This window comes from Orcinus orca, chromosome 18 (genome assembly GCF_937001465.1).
Source record: "Orcinus orca chromosome 18, mOrcOrc1.1, whole genome shotgun sequence".
NCBI lineage: Eukaryota > Metazoa > Chordata > Mammalia > Artiodactyla > Delphinidae > Orcinus > Orcinus orca.
The window spans coordinates 57,181,412-57,206,121 of record NC_064576.1 but is presented as its reverse complement, the minus strand read 5'-3'; the positions used below and the strand labels follow the sequence as shown (position 1 = coordinate 57,206,121).

General features: G+C 38.8%; 1 protein-coding gene across 1 annotated transcript in view; it reads right to left on the bottom strand.

The window, feature by feature from the left end:
• Positions 1-24,710, bottom strand: part of GTF2F2 (general transcription factor IIF subunit 2) — a 152,258-nt gene that overhangs the window by 61,401 nt on the left and 66,147 nt on the right. The window contains exon 5 of the mRNA XM_004274574.4: positions 7,621-7,702. Within this exon, the coding sequence (XP_004274622.1) occupies positions 7,621-7,702 (82 nt within the window). The remainder of the gene's footprint in view (positions 1-7,620; positions 7,703-24,710) is intronic.

The window sequence follows — 24,710 nt, the reverse complement described above, 5'->3', positions numbered from 1 at the left end:
CAAATTACGTAAAGAGCTACTAAGTGAGAGGGTCCTTTCCACTTCCCTTACAATAAGACGTTCTAAGACATCTTTTACCATAATATGAAGCATCAGGAATCTAGGCAGGTACAGCAAGGTAACTTCTCCCCAGGAGAGAATGTGAATCACAACTTGCTTCCTCTGTCTGGTGTCTCAGAATAGAAAAAAAAACTGCTTTTTCTTTTCTCCACCCATCTACAGCCAATGTTCTGTTCCCAAAGGGAAAAGCTTTTCTTATTAGGTTTTTGAAGAAAACCCACAAACACTGAAAGAACTAAAAATAAAAATTTTTGAGACAAATATTTTTAGATGACTTAGTGACAAAAACATGCAGAAGTTAAAAAGCCATATATTTTCCTATTACTAGGATTTCCTACACGAAAACAGGTTAGGATGATTGTCTTATATTTATGTCCCTTTACATTTAAAAATGTACAATATGAACTATAAATAGGTTGATTACATAATTTATCATTTGACCATTAAGGAAAAACTCAAGGTCATTAGTAAAGTTACAGTTAATGAAACAATACAAATTAAATTTTAATTACATAATACATCAGATATGAGCTATTTTAAATATATTCACATTTAGCAATTCAAAATAAATTTCCTCCTAATAAAATATCATTCAAATCCATCCAAATTTATGTCAGATAAAGAGAAAGTACTAGAAGCATTGGAAATTTTTTTTTTCCCATTTGATTTTTAGATTTTCTTGCATGGCTAAATGGATTTTTGTAAAACTTTATATACGTGATGGGTTTGGACGAAAGAAAATTATAGCACAGGATTCATTTCTTTCTTGGCTTAAATTTCACTGATTCAAAGGTTTACATATTTCTTGGGTTTACTGCAATACTAATTTCCACCTTCATTTAAATGAATGACAGACTCTTACAAACTAACAGAATCTTACTTACATTTGATGAATATGGGAGTTATAATTCTCATAACATTTGGCTAATTTATCAGCTAAATTTTAATAACAGAGAGCTGTAATAAGAATCTACTACTAAAATTAAATTCCCACCAAAGCAACACATCGTTCTTAGAGAGTATTATATAAAATACACTTTGTATATACCCATTTACATTATTAAGAGTATAGTTCAGCTGCTATTTGCTAAAATATAATATAGTAAAATCTCACTGATTTCAGGAAAAAACCTCACTCAATTAATCAAGGAAAGAAAGGTCTTTGACACAAAGGCTTTCTTTTCTAGTCCTCTGTAAATGGAAGACTATTCAATTCGTATTTTATACTTTGAAAACCTTTTTCGTTGTTGACGAAATGTTTCTGTATTTGTTTTACAATCACTTTCTTCTCAAAGCAAGATGTGTGTGCGCACATGCACATGTAAATGAACTGAAAAATCAAGTCCAGGTTTCAAGTGTAGCTCTGGGTAAAAAAATCAAATCAAATCAAATCAAAGAAGCTGAGTGCTGCTGATTTCCATGTTTCCGTACCTAGTTTTGCCATTCATTTCTATTTCAATCAATTTCAACCCAATAGATACTTCTGGATATTTATACATTTGTGATGTGCTATGCCAAGTGCTGAGATACAAAAAGGAAAGGAGGAAGGAAAAATGGAAAAGAAAGGAAGAAAAATAAAACTCATAGTTCCTGCTCTTATGAAGTTTATAATCTTGTAGAAGATGCAACTATGTACACCTAAGTAGTAGAAAACATAGACATTTATATATACCATTAAAGAAGAACAGTATGTGGGAACATAGGAAAGGGGCAGGGGAGGCAGATCCTGACTGGAGTGGGGAGTGGAAGATATGAGAAGGTTTCTGTGAGTAAACGACACTTGGGTTGGTTTTAAAGGCCCTTGGCAGAAGGCAGTTAAGGCCTTCCAGATAAAGGATGCAACATATCACACAGCCGTAAAGATGTACAAATGCCTAGTACATCTGGGAAAACAACTTGTAGTGTGATATAACTATTGGACACCTATGTAAAGGAGAAGAGCTGAAAATGAAGCCAGGAAGTGAGACAAGAGCCAGATTATCAAAAAAACCCTGAATGTCATTAAAGAGTAGGCAGTCAGAAGAAGTCCCTGATGGAAGATCTAAATAGACATTTCTCCAAAGGGAACATACAGATGACCAAAAAGCACATGAAAAGATGCTCAACATCACTAATTATTAGAGAAATGCAAATCAAAACTACAATGAGGTATCACCTCACACTGGTCAGAATGGCCATCATCAAAAAGTCTACAACCAATAAACGCTAGGGAGGGTATGGAGAAAAGGGAACCCCCCTACACTGTTGGTGGGAATGTAAACTGGCACAGCCACTATGGAGAACAGTATGGTGGTTCCTTAAAAAACTAAAAATAGAGCTACCATATGATGCAGCAATCCCACTCCTGGGCATATATCAGGAGAAAACCATAATCTGAAAAGATACATGTACGCCAATGTTCATTGCAGCTCCATTTACAATAGCCAGGACATGGGAGCAACCTAAATGTCCATCAATGGATGAATGGATAAAGAAGATGTGGTACATATATACAACAGAATATTACTCAGCCATAAAAAAGAACAAAATAATGCCATTTACAGGGACATGGATGGACCCAGAGATTGTCATACTGAGTGAAGTAAGTCAGAGAAAGACAAATATCATATGATATCGCTTATATGTGGAATCTAAAAAAATGGTACAAATGAGCTTATTTACAAAACAGAAATAGAGTCACAGATGTAGAAAACAAACTTACGGTTACCAAAGGGGAAGAGGAAAGGGAGGGATAAATTGGGAGACTGGGATTGACATATGCACACTACTATATATAAAATAGAATACTAATAAGGACCTACTATATATATATAGCACAGAGAACTCTACTCAATACTCTGTAATGACCTATATGGGAAAAGAATCTAAAAAAGGGTAGATACATGTATATGTATAACTGATTCACTTTGCTGTATAGCAGAAACTAATACACCACTGTAAATCAACAAAAAAAATTAATTAAAAAAAAAAGAAGAAGGCCCTGAAAAACTTTGAGCCTGTGTATCAAATATCTAGGTACAGGATATCTGAAATATTGAATTGCCAATTCTGTTCTCAAATACTTCCACTTTGAGATCACCCACCCACATCTGAAAATCTGTCTTTCCACTTTACATCAATAGCACCACAACATTTCTATTCCTCCCCCACTACACTGTCAATAAATATTTTTAAATAATCCTCTGTGTGTGTTTTCTTGAGGTTCAAAGACAGAAAGCTCTCTAGAGCAAGAACAGTTATCTAGTGATTTTTCTAAAACTGAATCTTACCTTAGTGATCACAGCAGACATTGGAAAATGTTGAATAATGATAAACAAAACACATGAGATACAACTTATGACTTAGATTACTTTCCTATTTTGAGAATTTACCCATTGTTACGCTTCTTGAAGTTTAAGTACTTCCTGCTTCTTTAAGATTTTACGTAAATTGTCAACCAGGATTTAAATTAAACTGTAAGGACTTCTTTATCCCTCTGACCTCGTCAGTGCATTGCACAGGATGGTATGGAGCCAGTCTGAGACTCACAGCAGGACGTGTATCTAGGCCACAACACAAGAGCCACCACCATTAGTCTGGTCCTAGAGAAATCCCCTGTCCCACAACTATGGAAGTTTTAATTAAATTATTTATCTATCTATCTATTTATTTATTTATGGCTGCATTGGGTCTTCGTTGCTGCGCGCGGGCTTTCTCTAGTTGCGAGGAGCGTGGGCTACTTTTCGTTGCGATACGTGGGTTTCCCATTGTGGTGGCTTCTCTTTTGAGGAGCATGGGCTCTAGGCACACGAGCTTCAGTAGCTGTGGCACGCAGGCTTCAGTAGTTGTAGTTCACGGGCTCTAGAGCTCAGGCTCAGTAGTTGTGGTACTCGGGTTTAGTTGCTCTGCAGCATGTGGGATCTTCCCGGACCAGGGCTCGAACCCAGGTACCCTGCATTGGCAGGCGGATTCTTAACCACTGCGCCACCAGGGAAGCCCAACCATGGAAGTTTGAGATGAGTTTATCAAGTCGTACAAACTCTACCTCCAAATATCCTCAGAACCTAGTTTCTCATCTCCCTTCTGCCTAACCACCTTGTTTAGTCATTCTGACATTTTGTACCTGGGCTATTACGTCAGCCTCTAATTTATCTCCCTGGTTTCAATCTCTGTACTATGGCCAGAATGACTCTTCTAACACACAAATCCCTTCACTTTCCATCAGCTTAAAATCCTTCAGTGCCTCCCTAATAGTAACAGCACACAAAGTCCAAATTTCTTACCACAGCATGTAAGACCTTTTAACAAGTAATTTAACAAGCATATGAGACTAACATTTCAAACTTTGTCCTGCCATTCATTCACTCAACAAATATTTCCTAGGACTTCCCTGGTGGCGCAGTGGTTAAGAATCCGCCTGCCAATGCAGGGGACACGGGTTCAAGCCCTGGTCCGGGAAGATCCCACATGCTGCGGAGCAACTAAGCCTGTGCACCACAACTACTGAGCCTGAGCTCTAGAGCCCGTGAGCCACGACTACTGAGCCCACATGTCATAACTACTGAAGCCTGCACGCCTAGAGCCTGTGCTCCGCAACAAGAGAAGCCACTGCAATGAGTAGCCCCCGCTCACCGCAACTAGAGAAAGCCTGCATGCAGCATTGAAGACCCAACGCAGCCATTAATTAAATAAAAACAAAACCAAAAAAAAAGCACACAAATATTTCCTGACTACCTGCTACATGTCATGAACTATTCTAGACACTTGGGGGTATGCGTGTATCAGTGAACAAAGTAGGTGCACATACAGACAAAACAAAACAAAAAACAAACTATGGGAGCTTAAACTGCACTAGGGCAAAGCTGGTAATAAATATAGTAAATAAATTACATTAGGTGATATGTGCTATTGAAAAAATACAAGCATAGAAGGAAATAAGGTGGTCAGGGTACACCTTATTGAAAAAGTAGAATTTGAGAAGAGAATTGAAAGAGGCGAGGTGAGCCATGCAGCTGTCTGGAGAAAGTGTGTTCCAGGTAGGAAAGAACATCCAGTGCAAAGACCCTCATATGGAACTGTGCCTGTGCTCGTGGACTGTTATGAGATCAGTGTGGATGGAGCAGAGTGAGTGAGGGGGAGGGAAGCAGGAGGTTCGAATGGGGAGAAGGGGAAGAGAACGGTAGGGAGATCATGTAGGTCCCTGTATACAATTATAAGGACTTGGATTTTATTCTGAGTAATACAGGAAACACTGGAAGTGACATGTAAGCAGAGGAACGGCACAACTTGACAGGTTTTAAAAGAACTGCTCTGGCTACTGTGCTGACAACAGACTCCAGTGGGGCAAGGGTAGAAGCAGGAACTCTGCTAGGAGGCTACCGCCGTGATCCAGGTGAGAAACAACGGCAGATCATGTGGGTGGTGAGAAATGGTCAGACTGCAGATGTATAATATTTTAAAGGTACAGTCAGTAAGATTTTTCTGACACCCTGGATGTGGGGTGTGAGAGAGGAGTCAAGAATGCAACCAAGGTTTATGGGTTGAGAAAAATGGGAGGACAGAGTTGGCATGAGCTCAGATGAGAACGAATGCTGGTGGAGCAGGTTTGAGGGGCAAGACTTGGAGTTCAGGTTTTGACATATTTGAAATGTCTACTGGACATCCAACCAGGCTTTTGGATATTTAAGTTCAGAGTTCAAAAAAGGGCTGGAGCTTCTGCTTGTTCTGCCCCAAATAAACCCTGCGTTCCAGGCTTGCAGAACTACACACAGGTCCCTGATGCCTTCCCCGGGTCTCTGTACCTACATGTCTCTCTGTGTAGAAAGTGTTCTTACTCATGTCTTTTTCCACTGGGTCAAAAAAAATCTCAGCCTTATGTCATATAGCATCTAACTCATCACATAATTATCATCTCCTGAATCACCCTGTTTCGTCGAGTCACTGAAGTAACTGAAATATATAATGGCTGGTCTTTTAGCATACTCCAAAAGGCTAAACAATTGTAATGTCTTTTTTGGTAAGGAAAAAACAGCCATTTCATAAACACAGCAGGTGACTTGCCTGATCTCATCATCAGAAATTTTTAGAAACTTTTAAAGAAAATTAAGACCACAGAAAAATATCTTGGCAAGCAGCAGAGTAATCAGATTTTCCATTTTCCAATTTCGGTAGTTATCTGAAGAAAAATTCTCAAAAAGATTTGTATTATATAATAAACTTTATAGGCCCAAAACAAAGAGAAGCATCTGCCTGTGTTCCAAAGTTATTTACTGTCATAAAAAGTTTTCATTTTGATTGTCATCCTTTTACTTGCCCTGGGGAGGCATTGAAATTAGAGGGATTATTGGACAAAGCCAGTCTCTCTGTTTCATTCCCAGGGGACAGACTTCCAATCTAATTGAGAAAAGGGGAAAAAATTTTTAAATGTGAAACTGAGAGCTGATCCAGCTCAGCCAGTCTGGATATCCATAAGGGCTGCTGCTGTCACTTGAAAGTGTCCTCCCAACTACGAGTTCTGAGCAGCTACAATCTTCTAAAATGTAAGTTCCATGAGGGTAGAGATTTTTATTTGTTTTGTTCACTACTATTTCACGTAGTAAGTGCTGGGTAAATGAAAAAATGTGTAATTCTAAACTACATGGGGTTGAAATACATTCAATATAAACTATAAAGTAAGTACAATAAATACATTTCTTCCGGGTTTAAAAAACTGTTGACTCTTTGAAAGTCACAAAGTTTGAAGTATCAAGAATTCACGATCATAATCTTTAAATATTAATTACAAAAGGTTAACCACGTACTAAAGTGGGGAGGAAGGACCCCTAAGCAAAATCTCTAACAAAGTAATAAGTTTCTAAAAAGTTCTTTGAAGATTAAGAGAAAAGGATGGTATTCTAGCAACTAACTATACTTGCTTTTTAATGTACAGTATTTTAGATACATATTCATCATAGGAAAATTATAGCCCTTGAAAATAAAATAGTACAAAGATCTTATTACATGTCTTTGGAGAATCAAGATTTATAAGGACAACTAGAAAAAGACATTTAAAAAATTTGATTCCAGGTTATATTAACACAGTAGCTTAATATACCCCAAATTAATAGCCCAGGTTCTGAAAGTTCTTTTGCCAAAGAAACTCTTGAGTTTTTAAAAAACTGAGGTATAACTGACATATAACATTATATTAGTTTCAGGTGTACAAGAAAACAATTCAATAACTGTATACTTTGGGAAATGATCACCACAATAAGTCTAGTTAACTTCCACCAGCATAGGTAATAGTTAAAAATTTTTTTTTGTCTTGGGATAAGAACTTTCCGGATGTATTCCCTCAGTAAACTTTCAAATGTGCAATAAAGTATTATTAACTACAGTAACCATGTTGCACATGACATCCTCATGACATTTATTTTATAACTGGAAGTTTGTTCTTACTTGGTTTTAAAACCAAACAACCTTTGAAGAAAACACTTTCAACAATAACCATAGTTTTCATGCAGTCTATAGACAATCTAATATATGTATTTCAATCCCCAAAAAGAAATAGTAGGTATTATTTTAAAGTTAAAAAACACCAACCTCTTTAATCTCATGTAGTTTTCACTGGCAGCAGGTCGGCATTCAGCTCTTTGTACCACTATTCCTTCCAGTGAAAGCTTATCTTGAATGGAAAGACAAAAATTAACAAACGTATTGAGAAATAACATTTATCACGTTCAAGACTGTATTTTGACATACTAACCAAGGTAACAATGATTACAATCAAATATAGTTAATAATAAAAATCAAGGAAAGAAAAGGAATATTTTTAAGTTTACAGTAATATCATTGGTCAGAATAGAGAAAAACCTTATTCTTGGCTAGTAAAAAACTGGGCTTCTGTCAGGTTTATTTATTGGGCTGCCCCTGGCCAATAACAGCTTTTATACACTTAGCTCTTCCTAAAGAGAGTGGCTTAAAAGGGCATAAAAATCAAGTAGAAGTAAGTTCTGAAAACACAGCTAGCCTAAAGCACTAAATCAAAAATTCATACACACACGTATTTGCATGCATGGGCACACACACGTATATGTACAAAAAAGAAAATTCTAGAATACACGGTGACTAGTACAGCTAGCTTAGAAAATACTGTGGAACTAGGCAGGTCCTTGGTTGGGTTATACTGTGTACCAGTTCTGCCTGCCAGTTGATCTGACTTCTATTTTCCAGCAAAATGATTAATATGATGTGTCTAAACTAGACCTTTAACTGCTATGAATATCTGTCCAAACAGAAGGGCAATTTTTCCCACCATTAGTAAGAATTCTTACGGTGACCCTGACAACAGAATTCAAGAGAAAACAAAAGTTAGCACCTACTCCATACCTAAGACCTCATCTTATTTGATAATGCATGTATGACTGACCCACGATGGTATCTGCTTTACTGCAGTCTGGAAATGTATGACCATGGTTAGGAACAGTTAGGTTCAGTCGTATTTCCAGGAGAGTTCACCCAGGTTTCTGGAAGAGATTCAGGAACTCCTCTGGCTCATCAGCAATGTATTTATGATCCATCTTTTCAGGGCGAATGACCTCATGCATTCCACAAACATTAACTAAATGCCTACGATGTGAAGGGAACCATCTAGGCATTGCAGAATCGAAGATGACTGAAATACAGTATTCTCTTCAAGAAGCATACAGTTCACTGGAGGAACAGATAAGTTGACCAAAACATAGAATGCAGATAGAACCATGCCCACATGATTTGTGTTAGAAAATTTTTCTTATGGTGATCTTTCTCGATTTTGCCTCCAAAATCTAGGAACTCCTTATTATAGCCCCTAAGTACTAATACACACAGTAACTCAATAATTCAATGTAACATATGCAACAAACCTCAAGTAGAGGCTGACAGATGACTGCAAAGAGCAATGATGAGAAGCACGTCTACCTTACACCAAAATATGCCAGGAAGGAAATAATAATAAGGCTGCAATTATTTTATATTAAATTTAAGTTTAAATATCTAAAAGTAATTTCCTCTTATTAATGAATTTAGTAAGATTAAAATTTGAATTTTCTTAAAGCAAAAACAAGTATTATATTTGAGCATGCCTCTCCACTGAAGCTGACAGTTGTATCTAGAAAAACTCTTGCCATAACAATAACAAGATTTGGGAAAGATTCCAATCTATAATGTCTTAAACGCATGAGAAAAGTTCACTTTTTTTTTTTTTTCAGTACGCGGGCCTCTCACTGCTGTGGCCTCTCCCGTTGCGGAGCACAGGCTCCGGACGCGCAGGCTCAACGGCCATGGCTCACGGGTCCAGCCGCTCCGCGGCATGTGGGATCTTCCCAGACTGGGGCACGAACCTGTGTCCCCTGCATTGGCAGGCGGACTCTCAACCACTGTGCCACCAGGGAAGCCCCAAAAGTTCACTTTTTAAACATAAATTAATCCTTTTTAAAAAACAAAATAGATCTGGAATACTGTCTCTGAAAATAATTTAGTTACATATCCAGGTGTTTACTAATGCTGAATACTAAAAAGCTACCTTTCAACACCACCTGTGAATGTTCCCCACTTATTTATCTGTACCTACTCCTGGTGGACAGGATGAGTTTAATTTCTAGTTAAAGGTTTCTGCTGTCAACGTTCCACACATAATACCTGAAAGGGTTAAAAGTATCCAAAGCACCTGCCCATTTCACCTTGGCCACCACTCATCACTCTTCTTCAATCAAGCTCACTCACACAAAGCAGTAAAATTCACCTCCCCAAACCATGATTTTCTGTCCATCACATCCCCTTTTCAAATCTAAAATAGCCTTCAAATGCTTCTCAAATGAAAGGAAAAGTCTTCATCAGCAGCAATGAAAACTTCTACCAATTGGCTGCTCTTAAATAACCCCACATCTCTGTTAACTCTTTGCCATTCCCGCTCTCTTCCTAAATAAGTTTTTTAAAAACCAATTTACTTATAATACAGCCCCCTAAGCAAGATTTAAAGGTGTCACACACTTTTTAAAGCCTCACAGGAACATGTTTTCATATTCTTTCCATGAAACCATGCTTCTCTTCTTCTCCAAAACATTGCTTAAGATTTCAGGGGAAAGCTATTAAATATCCCATTTTAAGGCATTTGAAAGCACCCACTTGCACACCACTGCTGTTCATTACAGATCATATTCATTAAAACAGGAATCGTGACTTAAGACTACTTCATTGGCCCAGTTTGAAAGACTGTAAATACTTGAAAAATAATCTTTTTATTGCTCATATATTTATCAAATATTTACTAAGTGCCTTTATGTAAAAGATAATACAAAAACACATCAGGAATAACAAAGATAAATGAAACTTGGCTCTTGCCCTCAAGCAGTAGAGGCTAGTGCAGCCATTCACAAACGTGCGGCATATATGCCTGAAAAGTAGGGAGGAACCCCGAAGAACCTTTTATGTGGGTTTACTACTGATATTGATCACACTAGCAACTAAAACTGAAAAATGTTTAGAAAATCAGAGTGAAAAAGGCAAAAGAAAGGCTTGGTATTATTATAAAAATAGCTTTGATTTCACAGGCCCCTTAAAGGGTCTCCAGGACCCCTCTACCCAGTGGTTTCCAGATCACATTTTGGGAGCTTCTGGTCTAGTAGGATGATGAGATAGGCATACAAATCACTTTAACACACGAGAAGCACTTGTGATAGACCTCCACTTAACCCACTTCTAGATTACCAAGGCTGTCAGTTCCCATCTTAACTATGGTGACAGATGCCCACAGCTCACTATACACTAGTGGGTAGTAGGTTAATCTCTACTACTCCCACACACTTCTGCTCAAACTATGCAGAACTTGTTTATGCTAGTTTTACTCTGTTAGTAATTATGCAATTTGATTATATATTACATAATCCCATTAATTAAGAGTATGGGGGGGGGGCTTCCCTCGTGGCGCAGTGGTTGAGAGTCCACCTGCCGATGCAGGGGATACAGGTTCGTGCCCCGGTCTGGGAAGATCCCACATGCCGCGGAGCGGCTGGGCCCGTGAGCCATGGCCGCTGAGCCTGCGCATCTAGAGCCTGTGCTCCGCAACGGGAAAGGCCGCAGCGGTGAGAGGCCCGCATACTGCAAAAAAAAAAAAAAAGAGTATGGGGGAGGGAGATGTTTCTACAAAAACTAGGTTTAATGCTTTGTAAGATGTGATATAAAGATAAGTTGCTAAAAATCTGTCAAATTAGGTACTGGAGAGACAACTAGAGATTAGAAGAGAAACATAAAAGTCTAGAAGGATTCTGCATTCATACTGTTTCGCAGTGTCTAAGTTTTTGCTCCTTTTTAAAGAAACCAAAACGGAAAATCGAAACTAAATTATGGGTTTACTTTTCACAGGAAAGAGAAATCAGATGCTCGTCAGCACCCTATACTGAAAGCAAGGGCCTTGTCCTGCATGTACACTGGTGACTAAATGTACATTTGTGGGTCTCAAAATGTTTAAGGCAGTAGGAATATATACTATTATCATTTTTATGATTCCCTACCTTTTAATTTAACTACTGGAAGGACTGCCAGTCCTTCCATAAAGGCTGTGGGATCTACTGTACTACGTAGAATTTGCCATGGCTTATGAGGGTTATAATCTACTGACAGAGACACAGAGTACTGGGATTAAAACACATAGACACGAAGAGAATGTGTCTAGCTGGGGATTACGAAGAGCTGTGAGGGAGAAAGCAATGTTTGTGCTGGACCTGGAAAAATGGGTAGGATTTAGACTGGGAGGTGAAGCAGAAGGGCACCTAAGGTGGTGGGAACAGCATGAGCAATGGCTTTTGTCTCTTCTCTGTTTCTCTGTCTGTCTGTCTCTCTCAGAATTTTAAACTAAGGGACCCATACCAGAGTCACTCCACCTCAGAAATCTCTAGAAGGACATGGTCACGACAGCACTCTGAAGAGAAGCCACATAGGCTCATCCACTGAAAGCCCAGCCATGGCTTGGTTCCTATCTTTCCCTAGGCTTGGCCGTTCATTCAACTCTTCTTTAGATTCTGGGAACTATTCCAGGATCTTTTTCTAAATTTTCTCACCTCCCTCGCTTTTGGGGCTAGATTGGTTTGCTTATTGGTTTCTGCTACTTGTAACCCAAAGAATCCTCATGACTATGAACATACACCTTTGGTGATGGTATTTTATTGGTCTATATCCTGCCACCTAGTTTCAGAAAACAATTGAGAGAAAGTTTTAAAGGGTAAGTTACACAAAGTGCATCCTATAACAAGAATGGAAGTGTTCTAGTTCTGATTCTGTCTCTAAACAGCGGTGTTACTTTGGAGAAATTACTTTACATCTCTGGGCCTCAGCATCTATATGTATAATAAAGTCACTGGGATCTCTGAGATCTCCTCCAATTCTCTCTCACTAAAATAAACAAAACAAAACTGGCCTTCCCCTCCAACTGAGGATGTTTTATTATTTCATTAGTATTTATTTTGTTTGCCCTAATACTTTCTAAAAGACCTAGATATAATTAAATTTTCTTTGAGTAGAAATTAGAGAAGAACTGTTTCTGGAAATGACGATGAGAAAATGTTGAGAAGCTGTCCAAGACTTGAAAATATACAAACTTCTGTTCTAAGCTGGACCTTCCAACACACTCTATGTTGAGGAACCCAAGAGAAACAACTGACTGGCATTTTTTACAAGTTAAGGGCCTGGCTAGTTTGAAAAAGTTAAAGTGGAAGTAAACAGGAAGGGTGTCTATTAGCACTGGCATGTAAGTAATGAGAAGTAAGGTGTTAAGAAGATGTTGGGCATCAGGAAGTTACAGGCGTTCATTTCCACAAGACCACTCGATCCAGTTCAATGTGGAGGCCTTTAAGAGCACTTCCAACTCAAGTTAAAACTCAGACAAGGTTAGAACCAAGATTTTGGACTGATTCTTGAGATTTGAGGCTACTTTCCTGATTCTTCCTTACATCACACCTGTGTCTACCCTCGCTGGAAGAGGACTAAAGAAATAATATTTCAACAGAGCAAGAGCATTTAAAAGATAAACCATTTTTAATACTCCTACCAGTCTCCACTGTTCTCATTTAAAATCTTTTCCTAGCAGTTTCTGCCTGTGGTTCACAGGGCAAGGCCTATTCATACATGCTACTTGGCATCTTAACAAACCAGTTGGGCAAAGCTGCAATCCCTATGTTATTAAGAAGGTGTTTCTTGCTGTATTCAAACTTGTCAATTGATGTTCTGATCTCTATCTAATACTCAGGAATTTTAGGAATAAAAAATCATGCTCTGATTTCAGTAAACCTACAGAGTCAGCATTTGATTAATTACCTCAAAAGCAACAAAATGAGCAGCCATATAAGTACTCCCCCAAATTATCTGTTCATGCAATATGTTTTCTTGTAATGATATTCAAATTACAAACATGCCTAAATAGCTGGGAATTCCCAATTTTAAACCAAATACTGAAACCATAATTTGAGGACTAGACTTCGGATTAGAAAACATCTCGGCTTCCTCACTCCTACTACTGCTCTTCAACTTTTCCCCTATGGACTGGGAGAAAGAAGGTTTATGTACATTCCTATACAAGGGATGTTGTAATGCTCATCAAAGAGCACCTGTGAATGACAAGACTGGTTGTCCGGGAGTAGAAGAGTAAGGTTACGTAAGGTACAAAATCGAAGACGGAGGCCTTAAGTGTACAAAGGAGTTGGGACTGTTCTAGGAGTCCACAGAAGCCATAACAAACTTTTCGTCAAAGAAATAACTTAGAGAACGACATTTTTAAAACAAACATTTGTATGTTTTACTGTTTACAAGGCAAGTTCACAAGTTATCATTCCTCCTATACTTCACAGTAGTCTCCTTTTTGCTTGTTATATATAATTATATAATTAATTTAATATATATAATTAATCAATATAAATCCTCAAATACAGATGTGGGCATAATGTTGTAATGCTGTATAAACAGACATAATTCCTAATCTAAAAGTTGCTTTCAAGAATAAGAGGTTGGCTCTACCTCTCCACACCAGCTTTCTAGTTCCCAATTCCCTCTTCCTCTTTCTCCTCTTGCCCTTCCAGTCCTCTGACTCTGAGCCCCCAGAACCAGCCTCTGGCCCCATACATGTACGGCTGCCCCACTGCAGGACCTCTGGTTTGCTGGCAGCTGTGTCTCAGAAAAAGTTGTCTTCAGCAAGGCAGAAGCAGTTCCCTGCTGGTATTCCCAGAGTCTGGTGGAACGCCTAACACATACTGTGTGGCTGACAGGGTCTTGGTGCTCCCGCCAGGTGTCAGGTGTGAACCTCTGAGGGGGGAGAGCCAAGTTCAGGACACTGGTCCACCACAGACCTCCCTGGTAGTATCAATCGGTGAGAGCTCTCCCAGAGATCTCCATCTCAACGCTAAGACCCAGCTCCACTCAACGACCAGCAAGCTCCAGTGCTGGACACCCCATGCCAAACAACTATCAAAACAGGAACACAACCCCACCCATTAGCAGAGAGGCTGCCTAAAATCATAATAAGTTGACAGACACCCCAAAACACACCACCAGACGCGGCCCTGCCCATCAGAAAGACAAGATCTAGCCTCATCCACCAGAACACAGGCACCAGTCCCCTCCACCAGGAAGCCTACACAACCCACTGAACCAACCTTACCCACTGGGGGCAGACACCAAAAACAACGGGAACTATGAACCTGCAGCCTCTGAAAAGGAGACCCCAAACACAGTAAGTTAAACAAAATGAGAAGACAGAGGAATATAAAGCAGATGAAGGAGCAAGGTAAAAACCCACCAGGTAAAATAAATGAAGAAGAAATAGGCAGTCTACCTGAAAAAGAATTCAGAATGATACTAAAGATGATCCAAAATCTTGGAAATAGAATGGAGACAATACAAGAAATGTTTAACAAGGACCTAGAAGAACTAAAGAGCAAGAAAACAATGATGAACAACACAATAAATGAAATTAAAAATTCTCTAGAAGGAATCAATAGCAGAATAACTGAGGCAGAAGAACAGATAAGTGACCTGGAAGATAAAATACTGGAAATAACTACTGCAGAGCAGAATAAAGAAAAAAGAATGAAAAGAATTGAGGACAGTCTCAGAGACCCCTGGGACAATATTAAACACACCAACATTTGAATTATAGGGATCCCAGAAGAAGAAGAGAAAAAGAAAGGGACTGAGAAAATATTTGAAGAGATCATAGTTGAAAACTTCCCTAATATGGGAAAGGAAATAGTCAATTAAGTCCAGGAAGCACAGAGAGTCCCATCAGGATACATCCAAGAAGAAACATGCCAAGACACATATTCATCAAACTATCAAAAATTAAATACAAAAAAAAATATTAAAAGCAGCAAGGGAAAAGCAACAAATAACATACAAGGGAATCCCCACAAGGTTAACAGCTGATCTTTCAGCAGAAACTATGCAAGCCAGAAGGGTGTGGCAGGACATATTTCAAGGGATGAAAGGGAAAAACCTACAACCAAGATTACTCTACCCAGAAAGGATCTCATTCAGATTCGACAGAGAAATTAAAACCTTTACAGACAAGCAAAAGCTAAGAGAATTCAGCACCACCAAACCAGCTTTACGACAAATGCTAAAGAACTCCAGGCAGGAAACACAAGAGAAGGAAAAGACCTACAATAACAACCCAAAACAATTAAGAAAACGGTAATAGGAACATATATATCGATAATTATCTTAAATGTAAATGAAATAAATGCTCCAACCAAAAGACATAGACTGGCTGAATGGATACAAAAACAAGACCCGTATATATGCTGCCTACAAGACACCCACTTCAGACCTAGGGACACATATAGACTGAAAGTGAGGGGATGGAAAAAGATATTCCATGCAAATGGAAATCAAAAGAAAGCTGGAGTAGCAATTCTCATATCAGACAAAATAGACTTTAAAATAAAGATTATTAAAAGAGACAAGGAAGGACACTACATAATGATCAAGGGATCAATCCAAGAAGAAGATATAACAATTGTAAATATTCATGCACCCAATACATAAGGCAAATGCTAACAGCCATAAAAGGGGAAATCGACAGTAACACATTCATAGTAGGGGACTTTAACACCCCACTTTCACCAATGGACAGATCCAAAACGAAAATAAGGAAACACAAGCTTTAAATGGCACATTAAACAAGATGGATTTAATTTATATTTATAGGATGTTCCATCCCAAAACAACAGAATACACTTTCTTCTCAAGTGCTCATGGAACATTCTCCAGGATAGATCATATCTTGGGTCACAAATCAAGCCTTGGTAAATTTAAGAAAACTGAAATTGTATCAAGTATCTTTTCTGACCACAACGCTATGAGACTGGATATAATTACAGGAAAAAGAAATACAAACACACGGAGGCTAAACAATATGCTACTAAATAACCAAGAGGTCACTGAAGAAATCAAAGAGGAAATCAAAAAATACCTAGAAACAAATGACAATGAAAATACAATGATCCAAAACCTATGGGATGCAACAAAAGCAGTTCTAGGAGGGAAGTTTGGAGCAATACAATCCTACCTCAAGAAACAAGAAAAATCTCAAATAAACAACCTAACCTTACACCTAAAGCAATGAGAGTAAGAAGAGCAAAAAAACCCCCAAAGTTAGCAGAAGGAAAGAAATCATAAATACCAGATCAGAAATAAATGAAAAAGAAATGAAGGAAATGATAGCAAAGATCAATAAAACTAAAAGATGGTTCTTTGAGAAGAAAAACAAAATTGATAAACCATTAGCCAGACTCATCAAGAAAAAAAGGGAGAAGACTCAGATCAATAGAATTAGAAATGAAAAAGGAGAAGTAACAACTGACACTGCAGAAATACAAAGGATCATGAGAGATTACTACAAGCAACTATATGCCAATAAAATGGACAACCTAGAAGAAAAGAACAATTTCTTAGAAAAGCACAACCTTCTGGACTGAACCAGGAAGAAATAGAAAATACAAACAGACCAATCACAAGCACTGAAATTGAAACTGTGATTAAAAATCTTCCAACAAACAAAAGCCCAGGACAGATGGCTTCACAGGTGAATTCTATCAAACATTTAGAGAAGAGCTAACACACATCCTTCTCAAACTCTTCCAAAATACAGCAGAGGGAGGAACACTCCCAAACTCATTCTACGAGGCCACCATCACCCTGATACCAAAACCAGACAAAATGTCACAAAAAAAGAAAACTATAGGCCAACATCACTGATGAACATAGGTGCAAAAACACTTAACATAATACTAGCAAACATAATCCAACAGCACATTAAAAGGACCATATACCATGATCAAGTGGGATTTATCCCAGGAATGCAAGGATTCTTCAATATACACAAATCAATCAATGTGATAAACCATATTAACAAAGTGAAGAATAAAAACCGTATGATCATCTCAATAGATGCAGAGAAAGCTTTCGACAAAATTCAACACCCATTTATGATAAAAACTCTCCAGAAAGTAGGCACAGAAGGAACTTACCTCAACATAATAAAGGCCATATATAACAAACCCACAGCCAACATCATTCTAAACAGTGAAAAACTGAAACCATTTCTACTAAGATCAGGAACAAGACAAGGTTGCCCACTCTCACCACTATTATTCAACATAGTTTAGAAGTTTTAGCCATAGCAATCAGAGAAGAAAAAGAAATAAAAGGAATCCAAATCAGAGAAGAAGAAGTAAAACTGTCACTGTTTGCAGATGACATGATACTATACATTGAGAATCCTAAAGATGCTACCAGAACACTACAAGAGCTAATCAATGAATCTGGTAAAGTAGCAGGACACAAAATTAATGCACAGAAATCTCTTGCATTCCTATACACTAATGATGAAAAATCCGAAAGAGAAATTAAGGAAACACTCCCATTTACCATTGCAACAAAAAGAGTAAAATACCTAGGAATAAACCTACCTAAGGAGACAAAAGACCTATATGCAGGAAACTATAAGACACTGATGAAAGGAATTAAAGATGATACAAACAGATGGAGAGATACATCGTGTTCTTGGGTTGGAAGAATCAACATTGTGAAAATGACTATACTACCCAAAGCAACCTACAGATTCAATGCAATCCCTATCAAACTACCATTGGCATTTTTCACACAAGTAGAACAAAAAAACTGCACAATTTGTATGGAAGCACAAAAAACCCCGAATAGCCAAAACAATCTTGAGAAAGAAATACGGAGCTGGAGGAAATCAGGCTCCCAGACTTCAGCGTATACTACAAAGCTACAGTAATCAAGACAGTATGGTACTGGCACAAAAACAGAAATATAAATCAATGGAACAGGACAGAAAGCCCAGAGATAAACCCACACACATATGGTCACCTTATGTTTGCTAAAGGAGGCAAGAATATACAATGGAGAGAAGACAGCCTCTTCAATAAGTGGTGCTCGGAAAACTGGACAACTACATGTAAAAGAATGAAATTAGAACACTCCTTAACACCACACACAAAAATAAACTCAAAATGGATTAAAGACCTAAATGTAAGGCCATACACTATAAAACTCTTAGAGGAAAACATAGGCAGAACACTCCATGACATAAATCAGAGCAAGATCCTTTTTGACCCACCTCCTAGAGAAATGGAAATAAAAACCAAAATAAGTAAATGGGACCTAATGAAACTTAAAAGCTTTTGCACAGCAGATGAAACCAGAAACAAGACGAAAAGATAACCCTCAGAATGGGAGAAAATATTTGCAAACAAAGCAACTGGCAAAGGATTAATCTCCAAAATTTACAAGCAGCTCATGCAGCTCAATAGCAAAAAAACAAACAACCCAATCCAAAAATGGGCAGAAGACCCAAACAGACATTTCTCCAAAGAAGATATACAGATTGCCAACAAACACATGAAAGGATGCTCAACATCACTAATCATTAGAGAAATAGAAGTCAAAACTACAATGAGGGGCTTCCCTGGTGGCGCAGTGGTTGAGAGTCCGCCTGCCGATGCAGGGGATGTGGGTTCGTGCCCCGGTCCGGGAAGATCCCACATGCCGCGGAGCGGCTGGGCCCGTGAGCCATGGCCGCTGGGCCTGCGCGTCTGGAGCCTGTGCTTCACAACGGAAGAGGCCACAACAGTGAGAGGCCCGCGTACCGCAAAAAAAAAAAAAAAAAAAAAAAAGGACAAATGGATAAAGAAAAAAAAATAAGAGGTTGAATAAAACCCAGAAATAAAATATAGTTTTATTTAAAAAAATGAAGTAATGCTGCATTGTAATAATAAATGAAAAGGAAAATCAGGGTACTGTGATAGTTTGTCTTAGTTAGACCTTCATCAGAGGGTGCAGTGCAGCTTTGGCTGTTGCACTTGAAATTAGAGAGAATTCAAAAACAATAGCAAATGTGATTCAATGGACAGAAAAACAAATCCTTCCAGGAAAGATTAAGTCTCCTGGAGAAAAGACTTTTACTATAGTGCTTCATTGCAGTTACATAGTGCCAAACACTGTGCTAGATGTGATGAGGGGTACAAAGGAAGAAAAATACAGACCCCTGCACTCAGAAAGCCTGTAATATAGTTGAGGGATACAATATTAATATAGACCATCTGATGACACATTTTTAAATCAACTGAGTATGATTCAAGTTTCATTACTTTCATCCTCAATAACTCCTGTTCTCTTCACCATGTTTAGGAACAGTAGTAATACCACATACTAATTTAGTTCTTTACAATTTTCAAGACACTTTAATAGTAAGTGATCCTCATAACTACAGAGTAGAAATTATGCCCTCATCATGAAGAACTCCTTTGGGATAAGTTCCCCTTCCTGAGCTCATCAATTTCCTGTATATGGTAGTTCTTCAACTCTGCTTGATCCTAAGAATCACCTGGGAAGCTTTTTAAAAACTACTGGGCCCACTGTCAGAGATTCTACCTTAATTGCACTGTGTGGGCAAGAGGTGTTTTTACAACCTCGCTAGATAATTCTAATATGCAGCAGCCAGGGTTGAGAACTACTGCCCTGATATTTCTCTCCTCCTCTCCCCTACATCTTTTCCTCTTCCTGTATCTCTGGTAATTTTATTTTCTGGTGGTATGGGGATAACAGCTTACAGAACTGCTCAAATATTTCATCAAATCTAAGATACCATCAATTGTAATAGTCACCATCATTTTATGTGCCCCCAAGAAACACAAAATACTACCATGAGAATTTTACAAGCCAATGATTTTAAGACGTACCCTGATGTCAGAAATGTTAAATGTGAAAAAGTGTGCAGTATGATAGACTTCTCCATCCCTGATTTGCAATCACTCTACGCTGGGTAAGAACTCCATTTCCTCCTATGAACCATGATATCCCGTCCTGCTGGTTCAGGACCCCCTCTCTCTTCAACACCATGTCATCACTGAAGACACAAGAGAATCTAAAATCAAGATGATAACAGGAGGGACATTGGTAGGACACCGCATCAGCAGCAGAGACTCTTTGGGTTACTGATTTCATAACAATATTAACTTTACAACTTTTCAAAGTCATGAAACCTCATTTTGAGATTGTAGACAATGGCTATTAACTTAAAACATCTTCTGAAAGAGGAGGCAAAATTCCGTTTTGCCAAATAGCACGATAAAAATGAGTTCTACACAATATAATTTCAGTGTTCATTTGATGGCTCATGGAAGTGCTTTGCTCATCTAGTTACAATAAAAATTTTCCAGTGAATAATAATGCATAGTCTGCACTTCAAAAAAAGAAAAGCAAACTCATTTTTAAAAACTTAAATGACTTCTGCCTACAGAATTATAAAATACAGTTTTCCCTGAAATACTCATCTCCCAAAGTACATTTAAAATATGAATTAATGTAATTTGTAAATTGTTTTCAAGATTACCTCTGTAATGAAAAGCAAAGAAACGTGGAATGGAATTTTGCCAGAACTTCTCATTTAGTCTGTCATTTTTATTTGTGCTCCTTTTGATACAAAGTGTTTTCATCTTTTCTACACTCCTCAAGTGAGGTTTAAAACTCTGCTGATGCAGCAAAGTTTCCTGGGCTTCTCTGAAGACTCAGTTCAACACTGCAAAATATTTACAAGCTTATTCACCTGACTGGAATTACACATCCACATCACCTTCCTGCCAAAGCTATACTGAATGTGTCCTAGGAGGACTTCAGCACTCTGCACAGGTGGTGAGATACTGTGGTCAGTCAGCTCCATAAGGTAGTGAGGTAGTACTTGCGGGGATGGAAGCCCAGTACAAGACAACATCTAATTTTGCAGAAAAATTTTATATTTCAAAATGAAACTAAAGGTTTTTTTTGTTTTGTTTTGTTTTGTTTTTTTGCGGTACACGGGCCTCTCACCGTTGTGGCCTCCCCTGTTGCGGAGCACAGGCTCCAGATGCACAGGCTCAGTGGCCATGGCTCACAGGCCCAGCCTCTCTGCAGCACGTGGGATCTTCCAGGACTGGGGCACGAACCCGTGTCCCCTGCATCGGCAGGCGGACTCTCAATCACTGCGCCACCAGGGAAGCCCGAAACTAAAGTTTTGATGTTCAAATAGAATTAGATTAACACAGAAAAATCCTTGATTCTTAAAATATGTTAATACATTACACTGTGTAATTTATTTATATTTTTTAACACCAAAAAAGAGGCTAAAATAACAAGATTACAGCTGAATATCAAAGTGAATATTTCTCACATTCAATGCTATTAACGGGAGGCTATGAAGAACAAGAAAGCCACACATTAAAAAAGAGAAACTCAGCTTGTAAAAGTTATAGGAATATCAAGGCAAAAAGGAATGAGAGGACATGCAAGTCAGATGGCCAGAGGTTAGCCAGATTTTGGAAAATGAACAGATAAAGATATCACTGCAGAATCAAGTAGATGGGTATCAAATTCAAGTGAAGAAGAAAAACCCAGATCAATAAGCCTTAAAAAATCTGCAAAAGACCAGGGCAGAGACATAGTGCCAGCTTTAAGTGAAAATTGACAGCTACTGCTCTTTCTGCAGTTGGTTTTACTTTCTTCCTAAGGTAATAGGAAATAATCTTTTTTTAAAAACAGGCATTAATGTATGCAGGTGAAAATAACCAAAAAGATTTGGTAGAGACAGAGAATGAGGAAACAGAAGCCCAGTGTTTTTAATAAAGGCAGCTTCTGAGACCATCCCTTTTCCTTGGAAAGGAGTGCTTGAATTTCAGAAAGTGATCTGTTGAGTCTAGGGGAATTATCACATCTTTTATCTTCCAACCAAGAGAAATACCTTCTTGGTAAGGTTCCACTTCCTTCCATGGCAGGAGAATACCTCTGGCATATAAATGGAGCAAGCATATATTATGGTCATGTTCTGTGTCAATAATGTTGATGATGATGACCTCATTTCCTATCAAGAGTTGGTAGATAAGATGGAAATTCCCATTGGCCTGGAATAAATTCTGCCTAATGCAGACAGTGGAAGATTAGCATCACCATATAGTGGAAAGGTTTTGCTAAAATTTGGTTAGGCATTGGGCCTAACCAATGAATATACTCATAACAAGAACCTGACAATGACACTGTTTACATCCTCAAAGTTGGCTATCATCAACAGGAACACAAATAACAAATGTTGGCGAGGATGTGGAGAAAAGGGAATCCTCATACACTGTTGATGGGAATTAAACTGGTGCAGCCACTGTGGAAAAGAGTATGGAGGTTTCTCAAAAACTAAAAACAGAGCTACCATATGACCCAGCAATTCCACTCCTAGGTATATATTCAGAGAAAACTCTAATTCGAAAAGATACAGGCACCCAATGTTCATAGCAGCATTCTTTACAATTGCCAAGATATGAAAGCAACCTAAGTGTCCATCAACAGATGAATGGATAGAGAAGATACACACACACACACACACACACACACACACACACACACACGCACGCACGCACGCACACACACACTGTAATACTAGTCAGCCATAAAAAAGAATGAAATTTGCACAACATGGATGGACTTGGAGGGTATTATGCTAAGTGAAAGAGGTCAGACTGAAAAAGACAAATACTATATGATATCACTTATATGTGAAATGTAAAAAATAAAACAAAACAAAACAAAAAAAGAAAGGCAGATAACACCAAGTGTTGGAAAAAATGTGGGGAAACAGGAAACCACAGGCACTGCTGGTGGGAGAGTGCACTGATAGAGCTGACCTCAGGAGTCATCTGGCAGTTCTAAGTGAAACTGAACACGGCCAGCAAGCCCTCAAATTTCCACAGACACCCATAAGAGGATGTGCTTGAAACTGTTCATCACAGCAAGAGATTGAGGCAGCCTGGGTGTCCATCACTAGGGAATCAAAAACAACATTTATTGGGTACCTAAGCGTGAAATACCGTGTGCCACCCACAAGTAGTGAAACAGATGTATACACAGCAGCATGAACTAATTCAAAAAACAGAGTTGAATGAAAAAAGTAAGAAACAGATATATATATATATATATATATATGAAAATAAATCTTCAAAGTTGACTAAAGGGCTCTTTTATATGTGTGATTACAGATATCTATGACAGACACTTTTTAAAAAATATATCTTTCTGCCTGCAAAGCGGATGAAATCTTCAAGTCTAGTGGTCAAGTGGACTAAAGCGAGCTAATCTTTTTTTTTTTTTTGCAGTGCGCGGGCCTCTCACGTTGCGGAGCACAGGCTCCAGACGCGCAGGCTCAGCGGCCATGGCTCACGGGCCCAGCCGCTCCGCGGTATGTGGGATCTTCCCGGACCGGGGCACGAACCCGTGTCCCCTGCATCGGCAGGCAGACTCTCAACCACTGTGCCACCAGGGAAGCCCGCGAGCTAATCTTTGATGTGTAGGTTAAGCCCTTCTGCTGAAACCACTGAATTGACTACTTCCAGTTGGTATCTGCAGTGAGGCAGAGAAATGTAGTCACATAAACCATGGATGTTTGCCTTGGAATAGTTATTGAAGCACCATTTTTACAGTTTTAGGGATGTGTGGACTTGACTGACATGACTCTCCCCACCCTACAGTCCCCCAAAACAGGTAAATATAAGCTTAAAAAAGACTAAAAAGAAGACAACCTGGCTTTCTCCTAAGGGGCATATGAACCACCACAGCAGCAATGATCAACAAAGCCCCGTGATTTCTGTAAACTGCAATCATCTTGCTTTCATGGGGATGGAGTGGAGTAACGCAGAGAAGCTGGGACCTACTGGGTACCATTTTTCTTTCTCAAGACGGCAAGCTGGGAGCAATAGGACATAAAAGAAAAGTCCTACGGATTCTTATCAGCTTCCAGTCAGACAAGGCTTCTGCTACACTACTGTTGCCAGGCCGCGGCTGGCAAACAGATCACACAGGTCAGGTCTGCAGAAGCCAAGAACCTCAGAGTGAAGTCTACAGAGAAAGAGCGGTCACGGGTCAGAGGCACATGTCTAGGCACAGGTCTGTCAAGGCAAGCCAGCAGAAACAAAGAACACACACCAGGAATTTTAAAAAGCAGAAACCAGAAGTGAGCGAGTCTGCAGGTGTAAGGTGGCCCTGGGGGTGGCGGCTGAAGGGATCAGCAGCCCAACTTCCTCCAGTCCTACCTCGCCTCCCCAGCCCGTGGAAGCAAATCCTCCAGCAGC